This window comes from Cotesia typhae, unplaced genomic scaffold, assembly GCF_013202065.1.
Source record: "Cotesia typhae breed Kobodo isofemale line unplaced genomic scaffold, CoteBio_Ctyphae scaffold_13, whole genome shotgun sequence".
Taxonomy (NCBI): Eukaryota; Metazoa; Arthropoda; class Insecta; order Hymenoptera; family Braconidae; genus Cotesia; species Cotesia typhae.
The window spans coordinates 2,928,020-2,946,704 of NW_027423774.1; the positions used below are offsets into that span (position 1 = coordinate 2,928,020).

General features: G+C 28.1%; 3 protein-coding genes across 3 annotated transcripts in view; 2 read left to right on the forward strand and 1 right to left on the reverse strand.

Moving 5' to 3' along the window:
- The first annotated feature begins 668 nt into the window (after positions 1-668).
- LOC141535213 (uncharacterized) lies at positions 669-1,699 on the forward strand. The gene is made up of 3 exons (XM_074255051.1): positions 669-725; positions 816-878; positions 928-1,699. The coding sequence occupies exons 1-3, from the start codon at positions 675-677 to the stop codon at positions 1,468-1,470; spliced, it is 657 nt and encodes a 218-aa protein (XP_074111152.1). The 5' UTR covers positions 669-674; the 3' UTR covers positions 1,471-1,699.
- Positions 1,700-2,120: 421 nt separating this feature from the next.
- LOC141535056 (uncharacterized) lies at positions 2,121-3,717 on the forward strand. The gene is made up of 2 exons (XM_074254824.1): positions 2,121-2,823; positions 3,410-3,717. The coding sequence occupies exons 1-2, from the start codon at positions 2,632-2,634 to the stop codon at positions 3,704-3,706; spliced, it is 489 nt and encodes a 162-aa protein (XP_074110925.1). The 5' UTR covers positions 2,121-2,631; the 3' UTR covers positions 3,707-3,717.
- Positions 3,718-6,548: 2,831 nt separating this feature from the next.
- Oatp74d (Organic anion transporting polypeptide 74D) overlaps positions 6,549-18,685 on the reverse strand; it is a 38,921-nt gene continuing 26,784 nt past the window's right edge. Inside the window, exons 3-11 of the mRNA XM_074254679.1 lie at positions 15,918-16,282; positions 15,271-15,641; positions 14,979-15,202; positions 14,634-14,774; positions 14,175-14,294; positions 11,010-11,521; positions 10,532-10,793; positions 10,328-10,456; positions 6,549-10,007 (exon numbers count right to left, since the gene is read on the reverse strand). Of these exons, the coding sequence (XP_074110780.1) occupies positions 9,838-10,007; positions 10,328-10,456; positions 10,532-10,793; positions 11,010-11,521; positions 14,175-14,294; positions 14,634-14,774; positions 14,979-15,202; positions 15,271-15,641; positions 15,918-16,244 (2,256 nt within the window). The 5' untranslated portion in view covers positions 16,245-16,282 and the 3' untranslated portion in view covers positions 6,549-9,837. The remainder of the gene's footprint in view (positions 10,008-10,327; positions 10,457-10,531; positions 10,794-11,009; positions 11,522-14,174; positions 14,295-14,633; positions 14,775-14,978; positions 15,203-15,270; positions 15,642-15,917; positions 16,283-18,685) is intronic.

The following is an 18,685-nucleotide window of genomic DNA, read 5'->3' on the forward strand; positions in this document are numbered from 1 at the left end:
TTGGAACAAAGAAGAAATATGAATATTTTTTTCTTTATTTATTTGATCAATAGATTCAATATAAATCTTTAGAGTTAGAAATAATAATTTTTTAGCCCTAAATAAGATTTTTATAGAACTTATTACAAGTTCAAAAATCTAACCAAGAAGATATATTTTTTTATTAGAGTTATACTTAAATTTTAATAGGCAATTTTTTTTTTTTTTTCAAATTAATAAAATATTACTTATAAATTTTTTAAACAAAAAATAAAGTAAATTTATGGATTTTTTAAAAAATAACCTACGATCTTCAAATGAACTAGCTACCAATTAGTGCGAAACAAGACATAAAATTGCACATGTAAGCAATGAAGACGATAAAAGAATAAAACTAATCCGAGCAGAAATAATTGATTTACTTTTTAAGTATAGAATCGAGAAGAATTTTGTTGGTGTATGTCTTGGATCTGTAATTACAGCGAAATGTACTGTGAATCATTTGATGAAACGATCTACTGCCCGTGGTATTAAAATTTTCTTATAATACGATAGCAGCTGTTACGACCACGAATTGATTATAGTATAAAAGAACTTTTTCATTTAATGCATTTTTATTTTTATAGGACAAGCGATTCGCATCGCGTCGATCGTGCCTCACCAATTTGTCTCTTCCATATTGTCTCGCCACTGCCATGATTTTCTGGGATTTTTTTTTCCTCGTCACGGCTTATCAGGTCCACTTGGTAAGACAATTATTAATTCAATGATTAAATCAGATTATTTGAAATAAATAAATTATAATTAAATATTAATAATTATTTATTTAATTTTAGACTTATCAGAAAACTCTTCCCAAGTCTGTGCATCGACGCGAGCCTCCGATGGAATCGAAAGAGGTAAAACTTAAGATAAAAAAAAGTACAAATAAAAATTAAATAATTTTAGGGTGACACTGTGATCGAGAATAAAAATGTCAACATTGTGGTGAACGTAGACCCGAAGGAAGTTGCCAAAGAATTGTGGAAAATTTTGGAAAAGCGCCTGGACAACCCGCCGTCGAGGAGGTCCCAGACCTCCAAAGAGATGATCAAGGAGTTGGAGACCATTGTTTCGCCTATCGTCCTCCCAAGCCGCCGGGCCAATGAACCCTCGGCTTTCGAAATAGCTGACGCCCTGGACCACGTCACCAGGAAGGCTCTACAGGTCGACTCCGTTGAGAGGAGCTCCATGGAAAAAGAAATACTGACCAGAAATATTGTTGCTAACATGATGAAAACTTTGGATGATGTTAAAAAGGTCGAGTCGCAGCTGTCGTTGCCTTCTGAGGGTGTTATTAATTACGGACAAACTCGGAAAAGTTTGTTGCTGAAAAATGAAGGCGATAATTTCTCTGTGGAAAGTGGTGAGGATGAATATGTTAAGCTTATTATTAAGATTCGGAGAAGCGCGCTGCAGGGAAGTCAAGGTTTGAAATATGTATTTGTTTAGTTTTATTTAATTATTTTATTTAAGCGATGGTTTGATTTTTGGTTTTTTTATGGTTGCTGCTGAATTTTAAGTTTGTAATTTTTGTTTTTTAATTTCTAAGTTTGTTTTAAAAAATTATTTTTTAAATTTGATTAAAGAAAAATAACTTGATTTTTAAGAAGAAAAAATTTTTAAGATAAAAATGAATTATTTTTAAATTTAATTTTGAATTTAAAATTTAGCAGTTGAATTTAATCAAATGTAAGTTTTCTAGCTTAATTTTTATTTTTTTTTTTTTTTATTAATTTACTAATTTTTCTTATTAACTTTTTGGCTGTTTTATAACAAAACACACAATTTTACATTTTTAAGCTTAAAAAAAAAAAAAAAAATTCAACAGTAAAGATAAAAAATTTGATTTTTAATAGAAAATACTTAAATGAAAAAATTTTAAAGAAAATAAACTTGTAATTTAGTACAAAAAATATGGTTTAAAAATTTTATCGTGTTTTAAAATAGAGCAGTCGTATAATGTTAAAATTTATAATATTCATCACTAATATAACAATGCCCATGATCATTTTTTCAAATTTACTTGATTGATCCTAAAATTGTAAGATCATCGACTCACTGATTTTTAAAATAATTTTTAGAAGAAATGTCAAAAAAAATCTAACTTCACACAAACTTTTGTAATAAAAAGACAACTTGTTAAGCATGTGACAAGTATTGTAAAAAAAAAAAAAAAAAAAAAAAAACAATTTAAATATAATATAGAAAAACGTTTTTACACTTCTCCCACCCACAAGTGAAACAGAGGACAAAATAAAATTAATCTAAAGCGCCATAAAACTCACAATATTTTCGATTAATTATTGTTACTCGATCGTATAAAATTCATAGCATAGACAAATTTAATAGCTTTGTCCGCTATAACAATTTTACGGACAAGCAATAACAATTTAATGTCCAAATTGACAATTAATCCACATTTAAACCGTGATGTAAATAAACAATTGTTTACATTATAAGCCGTATATTAACAGACTGCTAGCATGTTGCGAGTGAGTTCAAAACCTGTCATATTTATTGACACTCACTCAACGTTTGACTGAAAGTAGAGCTTGAAAAAGCTTCGTATTAATAATTATAAAAATTAATTAATTAAAAAAAAAATAAACAATGAGTACCTTCAAAGTCTTCTTTAATCTCGCTCTGTTATTTCTTTTGCTGGTACATCCATCAGTTCAGCAGCCCAAACTCGTCGACTTCAGTGTTCTTGATGTCTCAGCAAAAAGCTTGCAGCGTATTGAACATTTGCTGGCCCAGTTGCTTGACATTGTAAGCAAAGCTGTTCCTTATCATGAGCGTCATGTAAGTTCAAAGTTTTGAAATTATTCGTATGTAAAAAATAATTGTGGATTTTTTGAAAATTTGAAAAAAAAATATTCTGTAAAAATTGCATCAATGTTTTTTTTTTTTTTTTTTTTTAAATTATTAATTTCTTAAAAAAATTCATAAAAATATTTTTTTGAAATGTATTTCAACTTTTATAACATGGTAATAAAACTAATAGACATTTGTCAATTTTTGGGATTTGTTTAATAACTAAATTATCATAAAATAATTTTGATAAAAAAAATTTTGATAAAATTTCTCAACTAAAATTAAAAAAAAAAAATTATTAATGCAAATTTTATAAAAATATTTTTAATTATAATTGATTTGAAATAAATATAAAAAAAATTGTCAGTTTTCTGTTGATTACAGTACTTACCTTCATAATTTATTATTTGACACATCTAACACTTTAAAGGATGAAAATTAAGTTCATCTAAAAATTTTTAGAATTTTTTTTTATTGAAAAAATGATTACAAAAAAATAAAAAAAAAATTTTCATTTGGAAAAAAAATTTAAAAACCGTCAGTGCAATTTAAAAAAAAAATAATTTTTTTTCAGATTCAATTACTGTCAAAACAAATGACGGAAAACACGGGCCCAAAACAAGAAAACGCTCCTGCACAAGGAAGCCAACCAAAACCGTCAATAGTAGTCGATGTATCGCGAAAATCATTTTTATCGCGACTTCATGAACTGGAAAATTCTTTCGACAACTCCAACAGCATGAACCAGAACAGTAACAATGCAAATGTCAACACAAATACAAATATTAACACTAACGCAAATACAAACTTCAATACGAACCTGCGTAAGCGCCCACTGACAAGTGTGTATCTCAACGATGACATGATTTGAACATCTTGTATGTTTACAAAGTAAAGGAGCTTCAATAAAGCTAAAAAAAAAAATAACATAAATCAGGTTATCATTTATAATTTTAAATCCTTTTGAATTAAAATTTTCCGCTATCGACTTGTGAATGACAGGCTTACAATTGCCAATTTCCATTTCTCTATTTATAATTGAAGTAATCGCTAATTTTATTTACGATATTCGGGATGTATATAAGGAAGTATTTTCGATGAACGGTAAGTACTTAGTTTTTTAAATTATTTAACAGTGTTACAATGTTTGGAGGATCTGTTTACAAATTCTTTGCCATCTTTGCGGTTATTAATCAAGTAGGTTCATTTTTATATGATATTAAAGTTAGCAGTCACTTGAACTATTTTTAATTTTTTTTAACAAACAAATTTGCTCCAAAAAATTATTTAAAAAAAATAGAATTTTTAATTTTTTTAAATTTCTTCATGCCAATTTTTTTTCTCATTTTTTTTTGCCATAATTTATTTATTTACAAAAATTCTAAAAATTATTAAATATCTGCTAAATTAATTTTCATTTAAAAATTTTATGGCAATTAAATTATTATTAAAAAAATTTCACATGTAAAAAGAAAAAAAAAATTATTAGTGAAAATTTTTCAAATAATTTTAAACAAAAAAACTTTAATTTAATATTTTTTTAATTTTCTACAGATTTTTGACTTGACGAATGCAAGGCCCAGCCCTCGTAGTAGTAACAGTAATTCCAATATAAATATTAACACAGTTTTAAATTCCCAGCGGAAATACAGAAGAGCGCAAGCTGCCGTAAAAGAAGTAAGACTTGATTGTTTTTTATTTCTTCACAAAAACTATCAGAGTTTTTTTCTTAAATTTTTGGAGTACTTTTAGAAGCAGAATGCTGATAAAATAATAGAAACTGCTGCTGTAGCAACGGCCGCCGCGGATGCTGCTAAATCCGCGACCAGATTGCTGGCGATAAGATTGTCAGACGAGGCAGCGGACGCAGTTGCCGATGCTGTTGTCAAAGTAATGACAAAAAATTCTAGTGAACCAGTGCAAACTGTCGCCAAAGTAGCAGCAAGAGCTGCAGTTGCTGCGAATAACAGGAAGGATACTGATCCTAAAACTTCTGAAGAGGCCACTGGTCACTCGGAAGGATCAACTGTGCCTCCAGGTTTGTTCTATCTTCATTTTTTTTTTTTTTTTATTTTTATTATTATTATTAATTGGTTTATTTTTGCAGATAATATCGCGAAAGAATCCGCGATTCCGGGGAAGAGAATCGCTAAAGACGAAAAAATCGACAGCAGTTCGGAGGAAGCCGCGGATAAATCTTTGAATGGAAGATATTACAATTACGGAGCTCCTTGGGAAGGCAGGTTTGACTATCGAAGGTCAACACTAGATAGAATGGATCTTCCTGAGGATAGATTTGATCAATATGATGATTGATTTAAGCGTTTTATAAATATATATGAATATACTTAGGCAAAAGATATTATTATAACTTCTTCCATTAATAAAAAACTATGACTATTTAAAATAATGATATTAAGTTTGTATTTTCTCATTAAGGAGTTATATGGAAGTAAAGGACTGATTTTATTATCCGTTTTTGATAAATCTTGCTCACCAATTTTAAAAATAGTTTTGAGATAAAAACATTTAAAGTTTTTGGCCTCAGCCCCAATTTTGTGCGCGAAGCTCCGAAAAGGATTTACAAAAATCCTTATAACTTTGAAAATCCTTGTCCGATGGAGATTAAATTTTTTGTGAATATACTTCAATATATGTAAACTACAAAAACTAAATAAAAAAATAATTGATTTGTTATAAATTCAAACTGCGCACAGTTCCTTAATTATTACAAACAAACTTACTTAAAATTAGGAAGGTTACATTATAATACAAACAAACAAAGTATATTTCTAATTATGGCACACGCCTTTTTATTAATAAACAAATTTAATTATAATAAACAATTATAATAAATCATAATAATAATAAATGTATGTATAATTACAAAATACGTAATTGGTTACTTGCGATTGCGTATAATTCTGTTATCAGTCTTAGCCTTTGGATTCTTCAATCAAGCTTACTTATTTATTACTGTATTTTGTATTGCCAATTCGAATCTGAATTTTAACTATTATACCTAACAATCCACAGGCTAACAAAAAATATCTGAGTGTGTTTATTGTTTCTTCAAAAGGTACATCAGTGATGCATTAAATCACATTAACAGAAATATAACTGTGGGTTGTTTTTTAAAATTCAAAATCCATTTATCGGTCAACTAATAAACTAATTCATATAGAATCAATAACCATAATCATAATTCATATTAAATCAACAAAATTTACCATCTTATTATCACGCATTGCATTGTTATCTATAACAAATCGGGCATTTATATCATAAAAATATTTTTAAATATTACAGCTTTTTTTTTGACAACGAAGTATCATAATTATAATAGTTATAATTCATTTATAATAATCATACATATAAAAATTAATAATATCCGAATTGTGATGTTCGTCGTCTAGTACTTTTTCTATTTATAATTATAATTATTTTAATAATAATAATAGTAATGTTAATTAAAATAATTTTATAAAATTAATATATACAAGAATCAATAAAAATTTTTTATAAAATTAATAGAAATAAATTTTTATAACTAAATTAATATAAAGATTTACAGAATATCTGGTGAAGTATATATATATATATATATATATATATATATATATATATATATATATATATATATATATATATATATATATATATATATATATATATATATATATAATCAATTCATTTTATATTTATAATATATATGTACTTTGCTTATCACTTATCACCTTCATTGTTTTCTCTCATTATGTTCAAAACCATTTTATTTAATCTTATTCATTTTAGAAGATATATTTATTAATATACATATATTTTATTTAAATATATTGTTTAGAGACTAGTAATTATAATTAACTAGATAATTAGTTCTTTAAAATTAATTACGTGAAAGCGGCATTGAAGGTTATGTTTAACCTGCTTTTTGTTTGTTTTTAACCTTACTTGGTAAAGTATATAAAATAGTATAAATGTGATATTATTTATATATATTTTTAATATAATCGATCTCTTTGTAAGTAAAATTCAATAGATTTATATTTTCTGTGTCTAAGTTACAATGAAATATCTGTAAAATTTTATGGCGGAACTTTTTTTTATTGGTAAAAAAACTCAGTTAAAATTTCTACAAGGAAGAATATAAAAAATTGAATAATTTGAATTTTTTTTATTTTGGCGGGAAAAAATTTAAGAAAAGAATTTTGAAATTTTTTTAAATTAACAGAATTTTAATATTAAATTTTTTATTAAAAAAGTGATGTAACGTTTTCATTGAAATGATAAAAAAAAATTATTGAAAATTTGTAAAAATATTAATCGATTAAATTGTCGATAAAAAACATTTTAAAAGAAGCGCGCAAAGCGCGTTCCAATATTTAGTATAATTAAAAAATAAATTGTCCATTTTTTAATAATCTTCAAAATAAAAATTTTTCGTACAAAACTGATCATTAAAAATGCAACCGGCAGTATTTTAAATAGTAAAAAAGGATATAAAAACTGGCAGTGTTTTATAAAATTAGTCTTCACAGTAATAATTAAAAAAAAAAAAAAAATTGACAGTTCCGCTGGTCATCTTACATGATATCGGGGTTTAATTTGGTATTGTACTTTTTTATTTACAAGTGCGGAAAGAGATATTTGTATTTATTATTATTATTATTATTTGTATTTGTATTTTTTCAATAATGATAATTTAAAATTTGTCATACTGTATGCTTGATGAGCTTTTTTTTTTTTACCAGCCACCTACAATAATCATAAGTGGATTTAAATATTATTATTTTTAAAAATAATCATCCATTATTCGGCTTTTAATAATCAACAACAACATTAATAACAATTAAAATAAGAGAAAGCCACTTTTAGACCGGCTTGAGACGTGTTTATGTTTATATTTTATTTTATCCATTTTGTAATTAATATATTGTACGAGTTTATTCATTTCAATTGCTTTTTTAATCCCGTTAATCTGTGAGAAAATACTCGGGCATTTGTACGGCTTATTATTAAATTAATATACAATTATTTTTATTTATAATAATTAATATAATTATTATTACTTATTATCGTTATTATTTATATTTGTAATGAGCATAGAAAATAGTTTAGTTCTATTATATCTTGATATTTTCAGATCCATAAACACTTTCAGACTCGGTGTGAGCTTAATCTCTTCAAAGTAAAACGTAACAAGGGTTTATAGTATTATTTATATTTTTTATTTTTGTAGTACTCGGAATTTAATGTCTTATTTTTTTTTCTATTAATATTATTATTATCAATAATGGCTGATATTAATAATGGAATTTTTCGAACTAGAGAATTTTTCTACTCTAAGGCTACATAAGGCTTCAACGAGCTTGAACTGGATAATTTTAGAACACTTACAAAAATACAAATTTTTTATGAGCATAATTGCTATAATTTATCCCAACGATTATATTTTAATCTACTTTATTAGATTTATAAGAATTTTTTGACACTGAAATTAAGAGACTGTCAAATTTGAATTTTTATGAATAAATTATCATGAAAAAATTATAATAAAAAATTCCACATCTAAAAATTTAAAAGAAATACAATTGCAAATTTTTTTACAATATTTTTAATCATAATAAAAATTTTTAAAATTATCAAATGTCTGATTTCAGTATCATTTTTAGGGGCACAATTAGTGGGAAATTAAAAAAAAATCAATTTTCAAAAATTTTAGTGTGTATTCTCAAAATATCTATAAATATACCCTTAAAATTTCAAAACAATTGATACAGTAGATTTTTTTTTTTTAATTCCCAAAAATCGTTCATTTTTTAGGCTGTCACACTGGTTGTGCCCCTTAATATAACATTGAAATTAACAGATATTTATAAATTTTTTATCAATTAAATTGTTATTAAAAAATTTTAAATAAATAAAAGTGGAATTTTTTTTTTTTTTTTTTTTTTAAAAAAAATTTATAATAAAAATTCAAAAAATTTTAAAACGTCTTCTTATTTCAGTATAATTTTTTTAATGCCTTTAAAAAGTTAAATATTTTGAGAAACTACGCCTAAATATACGCAAAACATTTAAAAGACATTGACTTAAGTTACTTGTAAAGTATATATTAAAATACCTTTTAAATTTTCGTCGCTATTAATATTATTCTTCTGAAACATCCCAAAGCTAGCCTCAAATTTATCTTCACTGGGCCAAGTTCACTTATCGTTAGTTATCAATAATAATTATCAGTAATTATTTAAAAAAACTTTCTTAATTTTCAGTTACCATTGCCAGACTAGTTACCAATCAAATACTCCAAAAATAGTTACTGCTTATTTCAATAATCAATCATTTAGTCACTAGTCATTAGTTATTCTTCATCGAGCATTCACATATTGGACGGCGGTACCAAAATATAGCCTAAAAGACCATCCAATCACAGCTACCCATTATTTTTGTTTCGTTGGTAGCACCGTTACATATTTAGGCATAAAAAAAAATATATATAATATTGCCTGTTTTGTTTATTCGTCTTCTGGTTTAATCAAATATTTATATTTTCTCTATTTAAAAATAGAGACATAGATATTTATATATATCATTATTATGCAATTTCCTGCATCTACGCCTTTAATTATGGCAATCTTTAAGCTATAATTAATGATAAACATCAAGACTCGTCACTGACGATATTGAAGATTACAATCGATGTATAGCTACGAAAATAATGAATATCTTTAGTCACTGGTTAAGTTTTAACGCACTATCTTTACTTATAAATTTATTATTATCTATATTAATTAAAGATCTTGAAAAAAATATATATAGATGTATATTATATAGGCAAAGTGCAAGGGATCTTGCCTATAAAAAAAATATTTACTCTTTACTCTTTACTCTTCTATTCTTGTTGCTTTTTAGCTTTAGTTATCTTTCTTGCGTTAAAAGTTCTTAAACTTAATTCTCAGTTTTGTTTGTTTGGATAAAAAGCAGAGAAATATATAAAACCTGTTACAGGTAATCGTTGTCAACGGTTCGTTTATCCTGAGGTTTAAGAGTCGTCATTTCTTCGACGGAGCCTTCTTGAGCCGTTTGCTCGTCGACAAAGTTTATTTTTCCGGCTTTGTACCACACAACGAGATCAACAATAAATGCCAGTGTGAGTATTCCACCCGTAGTGCCTGTAGATTAAAAAATTTTAATTAATCACTGTGTTGAGTGCTGACTTAAAAGATTATTCTCTGCGCCACATACTTTCGAGGTACTCAAGGTATGGGTTTAAAAACAAGATTTACTGGAAAGTATGTTATTTTTACTATACCCGGTACTGCATCCAGTACCCTAAGCAATGTTATATCTTATATGTTATATTATGTGCTCGCTAACTATAAATGACTCGGGAAGAACAAATCAACGTGGAGTGACGGTGGTGTAGTGGTGTGTTGTGAGCTAAAGTAAAACCACTAGACATTACTCTGACTAATTTACCCGGTGAACGTACCGTGAAAGAACATCCTGAATATGTTTGAGTCGTAGAGCCAACAGGCGCCACGCTCACCGCAGGAGTTATCCCAAACCAGGCATGCGGAATCCACAACTGCTCCGTACACTATGGGACAAGGTACATTTCCTGTAGGATAATAGTCGTGTTATTATTATTATTCAACTTTTATTAACATTAAATATTAATTATAATTGTGGTTACCAAATAAGCCTATCGCAAATTGTATGAGACCCAGAGCCATCGCTTTATCCTGGGGATCGACGCATCGTAGAATAAGAAGCATCGACCCCACTTCACTGGTAGAGTGGATAAAAACAAACAGAGAAAACAGGATCATGTATACCCAGAAGTTACTGCACTCTAGGTCGCAATATCCCATTGTTGCTTTGCTCATTTCAATTGATGATAATCCAAATGCTGCGTTCAATGTTTCATTTTGACCGATGCATTGACAACCATAAAACTAGAAAAATATTATTGTTATTAATTTTACTTCATTAAATTTTTTTTTTTACAATTTTCACTTGAAATAAAAAACATTTGATATTTTTTTTAATAAATTTTTGGTAAAAATTTTTTACAATAATTAATTAAAAAAAAATAATCAAATTTTTATTTCATTAAATAAATTTTAAAGAAAATTTCACGAAACTAACTATTAATTATAAATAAAACTTACAGAAGATATTTTGCCATCAATTTCGGTAAAATTTGAACAAGCAGCATGGCAAGCCGAAAAATAAGTTTTTTTATCGGATCCACATATGGGGCTAAATTTATTGCGTCCACAATCACAATCGGCATTGCATGTGGGCTCGAAGCTGGCTACGCCCTCAGCGTTGGTCGTCAACCCGGCAAAGTCGTCCATGGGACACCCAATGAATATCAGAGTGCCCATTCCTACGGCATAGACAACCGCGGTGAAGGCTATCCACCCGGCTACGAATCTCGCGTTGGGCTTAATGCGCAGTATAAACACGCCGCTGATTATTATTCCCAGGCCCATCACGAGGATCCCGCCGACTCCTGATATCATGTTCGCGTGGTGGGCCGGCAGCCGGAACTGCGTTTCCAGGTACTTTGGCAAGAAGGTGTACAGCCCCGCAATCGGCAGGATGTGAAGCACGCTGCTCGCTGTTCTGTACATCAGGATGTCATTCCTTAGGAGTCTCTTCACCGCTTTTGGAAAATCTGAAAAAAAAAAAATTATTGTTAATTATCTATTCTCATAAAAATAGAAAAATAATAATAACAATAAAAAAAATTTCCATTGTTAATATTAAGTATTATTTGATAACTATTTTTATAAAAAGACATAAATTATTTAAAGCCCTATATCACAAATTACTGTCAGTCAAATTATTTTAATTTACATATGAATTTATAAAGGTCCACAACCTTTTTTAATCCCTAATATTCTGTATTATAATTAAGTCGTTGGTCTCTTGATTCTTCTATAGAAATTCTGTCCTATGTAATATTCAACAGTCTTTTTTCATTATTATTATTATTATTATTTTATAGCTTCCTAAAAATATTATTATTATTTTTATTTTATAAAATAATTTTATTAATATAAATATAATTTTTGTAAAAAAATTTTGAACCAAAAGAATCATAAAAAAATTTATTGCTTCTTAATCAAGAAAAATTTTCAAACTAATAAAGTTTGCTTTAACTTAATTTTACCTAATTAAATAATTTTTCTATTACAGTAACTTTCCCTATTATTAATAAATACTATCAATGTAATTTTGTATAAAAAAAAAAAATATATATAAGTCTGTCGAAGAATCACCTAAATCATTTTCATTAAAATAAAAATACTTGTTTGCCCAATTTGTCGGTCCGCGATGATGTAATTTTTATATTCGTTGTTATATCTTCACTACTGGGTTTGTAAGCCTGGACTAGCATAAGTACAAGGCAATACATCTTGTTTTACAAACGCTGTTTAATAACTTCTCTCTCTCTCTCTCTCTCTCTCTCTCTCTCTCTCTCTCTCTCTCTCTCTCTCTCTCTCTACGCCATTCTTACGCTACACGATCATCATAATCATTATTATCATCTGTTCCTCTTACTTACTCATCCTCATCCTCATACGTATGAATATACCTAACTTGACTTATGCCATCCGCGGTTTTTTTCTTTTTCTTTCACCTTGTAGAGCCTATGGATCTATGCGGGGTTGCCAGCTTACGATGACGAGTTAGAGCAATACATGGTTAGAGTTTCTACATATAATAATATAATATACAGGAAAGTCCTTGGACTTTGTCTATTTTGACAAATAAAACGTGCGTAGGATTCAAGTCCTACTAAGTTATTTATCTGCCGAATTAATTCACTGAAAGTTTATTGCGAGATAAAAATGTTTATGTAACACCTTAGAGCTTGGACCGCGGCCCTGGTGCTTATACTTATACTTAACTATACTAGGCGATTTATCATTTATTATCTTTCTTTTTACGAATAATGGATTAATCTCTGTTTTATAATAAAATTTTATTTAGTGTATTATATTTTCAAGGGGAGACTTTTTCGATTTATTTTTAATTATTTTAATGTAAGAATTTTTTGTCTTGTACTTTGATTTAAAATCTGCATGCATTTGACAAAAATTATTTTATAAATTTAATAAGTATTTTTTTAGAATTTTATGAAATTGTATAACTTACAAATTATTATTATTAAACGTAAAAATCTCCTACAATTTTATAATAAAATTATTTAATATATTTATTTAAATACTATAAGCCAAAATTAACACTTTAATTATTTAAATAAATAATTTATTATAAAAAAAAAATTTCTTAATAATTCCAAAAAATTGCTGATTAAATTAAAAAAAAAAAAAAGTAGGTAATTTTTTTATATATTTGAAAAAAATATAAAACTAAAAAAAAAATTAAAAAATTGAAAAATATCAAACAGTTACAAATTCAAAGCTTTCTATTTAGGCTTAAAATTGTAAAAAAAAAAAAAATATTTATGCAAAGTAAAATAAAGTAAATCAATAATAATAAAAAAAACTTTCTATTAAAAAAAAAAAAATAAGCATCGATTAGAAACCTTTTAAAAAATAAAACAAAAAAAAATAACCATGAAATAAAAGGCAAATCATTGTGGAGGAGTTTTGTAAGTTATATAGGTGTCTTGTAGGTAAGTATCGAAGGCGTAAGTAAGATAGTTGACAGCGTTAACGTTAAAAAAAGCAAGCATTCGTAGCAGAGTAGAAGCAGAGTGTGGAAGTTTAGCTTTGGGGTAGACGTTTTTTTATTTAGTTTGTATGTTACATTATGTGTTATATTCCCCTCGGTGTGCTTGGAGAACACACACGTGTCCTCATCGTATATCATCAGGGTCCTGGCTGGTATCGCGGCTCAGCTTAGCTATGTAGTATATAGTATACAGTATACATTTATACTTATACATAGTATTATATCGCGGTGACCATGAACTTGCTCTACCGTTCGCGAGTCGGTCAGTCATTATTATTGACTCACACGAACACGTACCACTGAGCACACTTGGGTGTGTAAGATGCGTACTCTTTCATATTAGACATACGTAATATAAACGTCGAGTGCGAGTATGTATGTCTATGTCATGCAATCGGAGCAGATCTCAGGCTGCTTGAGATAAATTAAACCAACTCGGCATATATTACATTACACATGATGCGAAGACTAGTTTGTCCGTCCTTGACACCTTTGGATTTGACTGGTATGGTGATTTACTTAACTTACATCAGTATTAGTTTAGCTCGCTGATGGTGAATTGTAACCGGGCGGACAAGAATTAAATTTATTAGGACTTAAAATAATATAAATAATTAATTCACCTTTCAGACTTGGCTTCGAGTCCTCGATCTTGGGCGAGGATTTACAGGTTGGCAGTCGCGAGGGAAACGCGAACATCGCAATGCTCACCAGCATCAGCATTCCTGATATCAGCACCAGACCTAAAAGTACATCATATTTTAATTTAATCGTATTGTAATTGAAATTGCTAAAAAAATTATAAAATTTTTTATTCAAGTATTTTACTGAAATTATTGACAATTAATAAGTTATCAATTTTTAATCAATTGTATGTGATTAAAAATAAAATTTGTCTTTATCAAATAGAAATTTTTAAAAGCGCTCCGCTAAGAAGTAAATTTATAGATAATCTATATGTCAGAGGATTTTTTTTTAATTTTTATTTGAGAAGAAATTTATGAAACTTCAATGCCAAGAAACAGCTCCTAGTGGAGGCAGAAGGGAAGAAAGAGGTGGTCTATTGTAATGAGTTAATTTACCGAGCCACCAGGCGCCAACCCATCGCGGGTCGTTAGGCGTGATTTGCGGATTATCTGACGGGTCTACGTAGATCATTGTGCAGAACGAGCCGAGAATAAATCCAAGGGCTGGGCCCAGAATTCTTACTCCTATTGTTATGGCTGTAAATATAAAATAATTTTTTGTTATTATTAAATTAACTTTAATTTTAATATCAAAATACAAATAATTTTATTTTTTACAAAAGTTTTTAAAATCAAAATTAATCTATAATTAAAAATTTCTTTTTTTAAAAAAACATAGAAAAAAATTTTAACTTGCCAGCTAGTAACAATATAAAAAAATTAAAGACATTGAATACTCACCAAAATATAAAGGACTTTCTCTAGAAGCAACATTATCATCAATATAAGGAATCCCCAGAGTATAAACAGCCGTCTGGCCCATTCCAACTCCCAGAAGCGAAACGAAGAAAATAGCCAGAACTATGGACGTTATTTTCGATTGAATTTCCTGCTCTGTCAGAAATGTGCCTTCGCAGTACTCAGTAGTGTCCGAGACAAAGTTTGGTGAATCCGTGGTGTAAGACCTGCAATAATTAAATTACATTATTTTCCATATAATTAATAAAATGAGTAAATAAAAAAATCGGCATACCCGTCGAGATCCATTGAAGAATTAATATGAGCGCGCGGTGTGCAAAGACTAGAAATAACATGATTTGAGCTGCTAGCGGAGTCCGGGTTGATAGTAAAGAGCGCTTTCTTCTGCTCGATCAGCTGCTCGCCGAAGATAAAATGGGGCATAGAGCAGGTGAAAGAGCTCAAGGCAAAGAGTATCATACCCCAGGCTATCCACTTGGGTCTGTGGCCTTGACCGCCGTAGTAAGTCAGCAAGAGTGAGGATCCAATCTGCCCGATTTCCGTCGCCGACATTATGATTCCCGTGGTCTTTGACTGGATTTGAAACAGCTTCTCGATAGTCGTTATCACTGAGACAAAGTACGTGTAGTACATGCCTTGCAGTACCTGTAAGCCAAAATAATAACAAGATAATTAAATTATTTTGTAATTATAAAAATAAAAATAAAATTTACGCGTTATAAATATGAATTTATACTTTTTAGATTATTTTTAATTATTCTGTCTAAACTATGAAAGATACGAAAAAATTATAAGAGATCTTTTTTGTGCAGAATTGAATTCTTCATAAAAAATCTCTTTTATCATTTTTTCGTACTTTCAATATTTAACCCGTAAATCCAACTTATAAGTGAAAACAAGTATACAATTCAGTAAACTTACCCAGGTGAGGCAAAAGATGACCAAAAAAGCTTGTTTGGTTGCGAAGTACTGGAGCCAGAACGGCCTGAAAAGGCCCCATCCACAAGAGACATCCACATCGTCGAACTCGGTGTGCAAGCTGTTGGACTTTTCGTCCCCGACGGCGAGGAGCTTTCCGTTCTCCAGAGCAGTGATCTCCAGGACCTTGCCGTTGCCGTTGGTGATTGACTTGTTGTTGTTCAGCTTGTTGTGCATCTCGACGGTGTCGTTAGACATTTTCTCGCTGGGGATTATCGTCAGGACGTTGACGGTTCCGTTCGCGATTATCTGGGTGTCTTCGCCGGCCATCGTGGGGACAAATTAATTGTCAAAGTTAATTTTTCAACCTGAAAAAAGATAAATATTTATTATAATTAAATTTGTTTATAGAAAACTATTTTTAAAATCGGTGAGCAAGATTTATCAAAAACGGCTAATAAAATCAGTCTCTAATTTTGAAACAATTTTTTTTGACTATATTTTATAGTAATTGACCCAAGGATTAATAATTCTGGAAATAAACAATTTAAGGTTGAAATTTTGATTGAAAATCAAAAGTGAATTTTTTTGTCAACCCGCTAATTTGTTAAAAATAGATATTTTGATAATTCCTTCGATTAATCGCTAAATAATGTCTTATATTAGTTGATTTTTTTTTGGATTTTTGAATTTCAATGATTTAAACCGAAGATATCGTGCTCACTGTAAGTAAACTTTTTTACGAAACTTTCGATCTACAGAATCGTCTACAGAATCTAGAAAAATTATAATTTGTCAAAAAAGAACTTATTAACAAAGTTCAAAATCACTAATATATGTATATCAATTTTTCTATTAGTTAATTAAATAATGCTCTGCAGAAAAAATCATTCAAAATTATTTTTCTGGGCCTTGTAAAGGTACAACTCTTTAATACATTAGTACACTAAAAAATTAATGACTTTTTTTTTAAAAAACAGAAAGCTTAAAGAGTTTTCTACTTTTCATTGTCTACTGACTACAATTACCGCAGCCTCATTTTTAGCGAGCGAAGATAAATAGCGACAGTGATAGTGATAGTAATAAGTCGAATCGAAAGTGAGTTGAGAGTGAAATCACCTCTCACATCATTCACCTTCGCGGGTTATCAGGGACAATAGTATTAATAGTTTACTATAAACCTGTTTATATTTAATAAAGTATAATGTAACAACAATAAATAATAATAATACTAATAAATTCATAATTTAACAAATAAAATAAAGTGAAGCTCTCAGTTTGTCGCTTCTATCTTGATAATAAATTAGTTTATAAATGTAAATGTAAATTTAAATGGTAGAGCAGAGTACATCTAATCAGCAAGCAGGTTGCAGTTCTGCTCAGGTGGTAGAGACTTGGTCTAGGTCGCCTTTCACTGTCCCACTGGGATTACATAGTCATAGTATATAGTATACAGTATGGAGTATTGAGTCTTGAATATATATATATATATATATATATATATATATATATATATATATATATATATATGTTGTTATTATGGGTAGATATAGATATAGACGTATAATGCCTCTCAATCTCAATGCCAGCCACCAGACAATCTAAACGTGCAACAGCTACCAGCTACCTACTCAATTTATTATCCTCCAGCTCTTTAATTTATTAATTCGTTTTCTTATTATTATATTATATTACATTGAATTATTATAATCGATACGCTGTGGTTAGGTCTAGTCGCGATTTTTTTTAATTTGGTAGAAAGTTATTACAGCTAATATCTGCATATAAGTTTCACTTTCACGATCAACTACTTGTAATTAGTTTAAATGATTATTTTGTGTTTCTAAATTGTAACGATTGTGTAAAAATAGATAATTGTTTGAAAAAGTAAAAAAATTAATTTACTAAAAAAAAAGGAAATTATAAAGTAATTTTGGTAATTATTTACAAAGTAATTTTTATACATAAAATGTACTTTCCAAAAAAATATATATCAAAAATGTCAAAAAAAGATAAAATAGAAATTTTATCTAAAAACATGAGCCAAAATTTTTTCCAACTTTTGAAGGCAAAAAAGCGTTTGAGAAAGAGTTTAGGAACTTCAGAATTTGAAAAAAATTTTTTTGAAACAGTTAAAAAAAAATTTAATTCTATAATTAAATTAATACTGTGAAAAAAATTGAAAAAGTATTTTTTTTTAAGATTTATTGTCTAAGATCTAGAAAAAAAATTCTTGAATAAATTTTATAAATTTTGCTCAAAGAATTTTTCTGTTTGATTAAAAATTTTTTTTTTGTCAAACCAACTTTCAAAATTCCGTAAAAATTTATACGAAAAAATAAAATCAGTCAATTTTAAATAATAAACAGTAAAATTAAAATATCACTGCATAAAATGATAAATATGTAATAATTATTTTATTATTTGCTAAGAATATTTTTTTCCGCACATCAGTTCTGAAAAAGTGTAAAAAAGTGGGAAAAAAAACACACATATTAAAAGTCTATTCACAATTTTGACTTAAAAAATAATTTCCATTGAATGTCATCGCAATTTTTCTTCAATTCCATAATTTAAAACTACAAACTTACGAGTAATTAAAAAAAAAAAAAAATAATTTCAATGCATAGGTACGCTTGCTATCAGTCCAAATGATTAACTAACAATATCAACAATTAACGACCCGGCTATTTATACACATGGTGGCTATTGTAACACCAAGGACAATATGTAAGTATTCTCAGGATACTTGCTCGAGTTTTTCGTATTTC

Bases quoted from the DNA above. Each gene is read 5' to 3' on its own strand.
- LOC141535213 (XM_074255051.1), top strand. From the start codon at position 675: ATGATTTTCTGGGATTTTTTTTTCCTCGTCACGGCTTATCAGGTCCAC. The intron at 726-815 runs GTAAGACAATTA...ATTTAATTTTAG, and splicing joins CGGCTTATCAGGTCCACTTG to ACTTATCAGAAAACTCTTCC. The intron at 879-927 runs GTAAAACTTAAG...AAATAATTTTAG, and splicing joins CTCCGATGGAATCGAAAGAG to GGTGACACTGTGATCGAGAA.
- LOC141535056 (XM_074254824.1), top strand. From the start codon at position 2,632: ATGAGTACCTTCAAAGTCTTCTTTAATCTCGCTCTGTTATTTCTTTTG. The intron at 2,824-3,409 runs GTAAGTTCAAAG...ATTTTTTTTCAG, and splicing joins TTCCTTATCATGAGCGTCAT to ATTCAATTACTGTCAAAACA.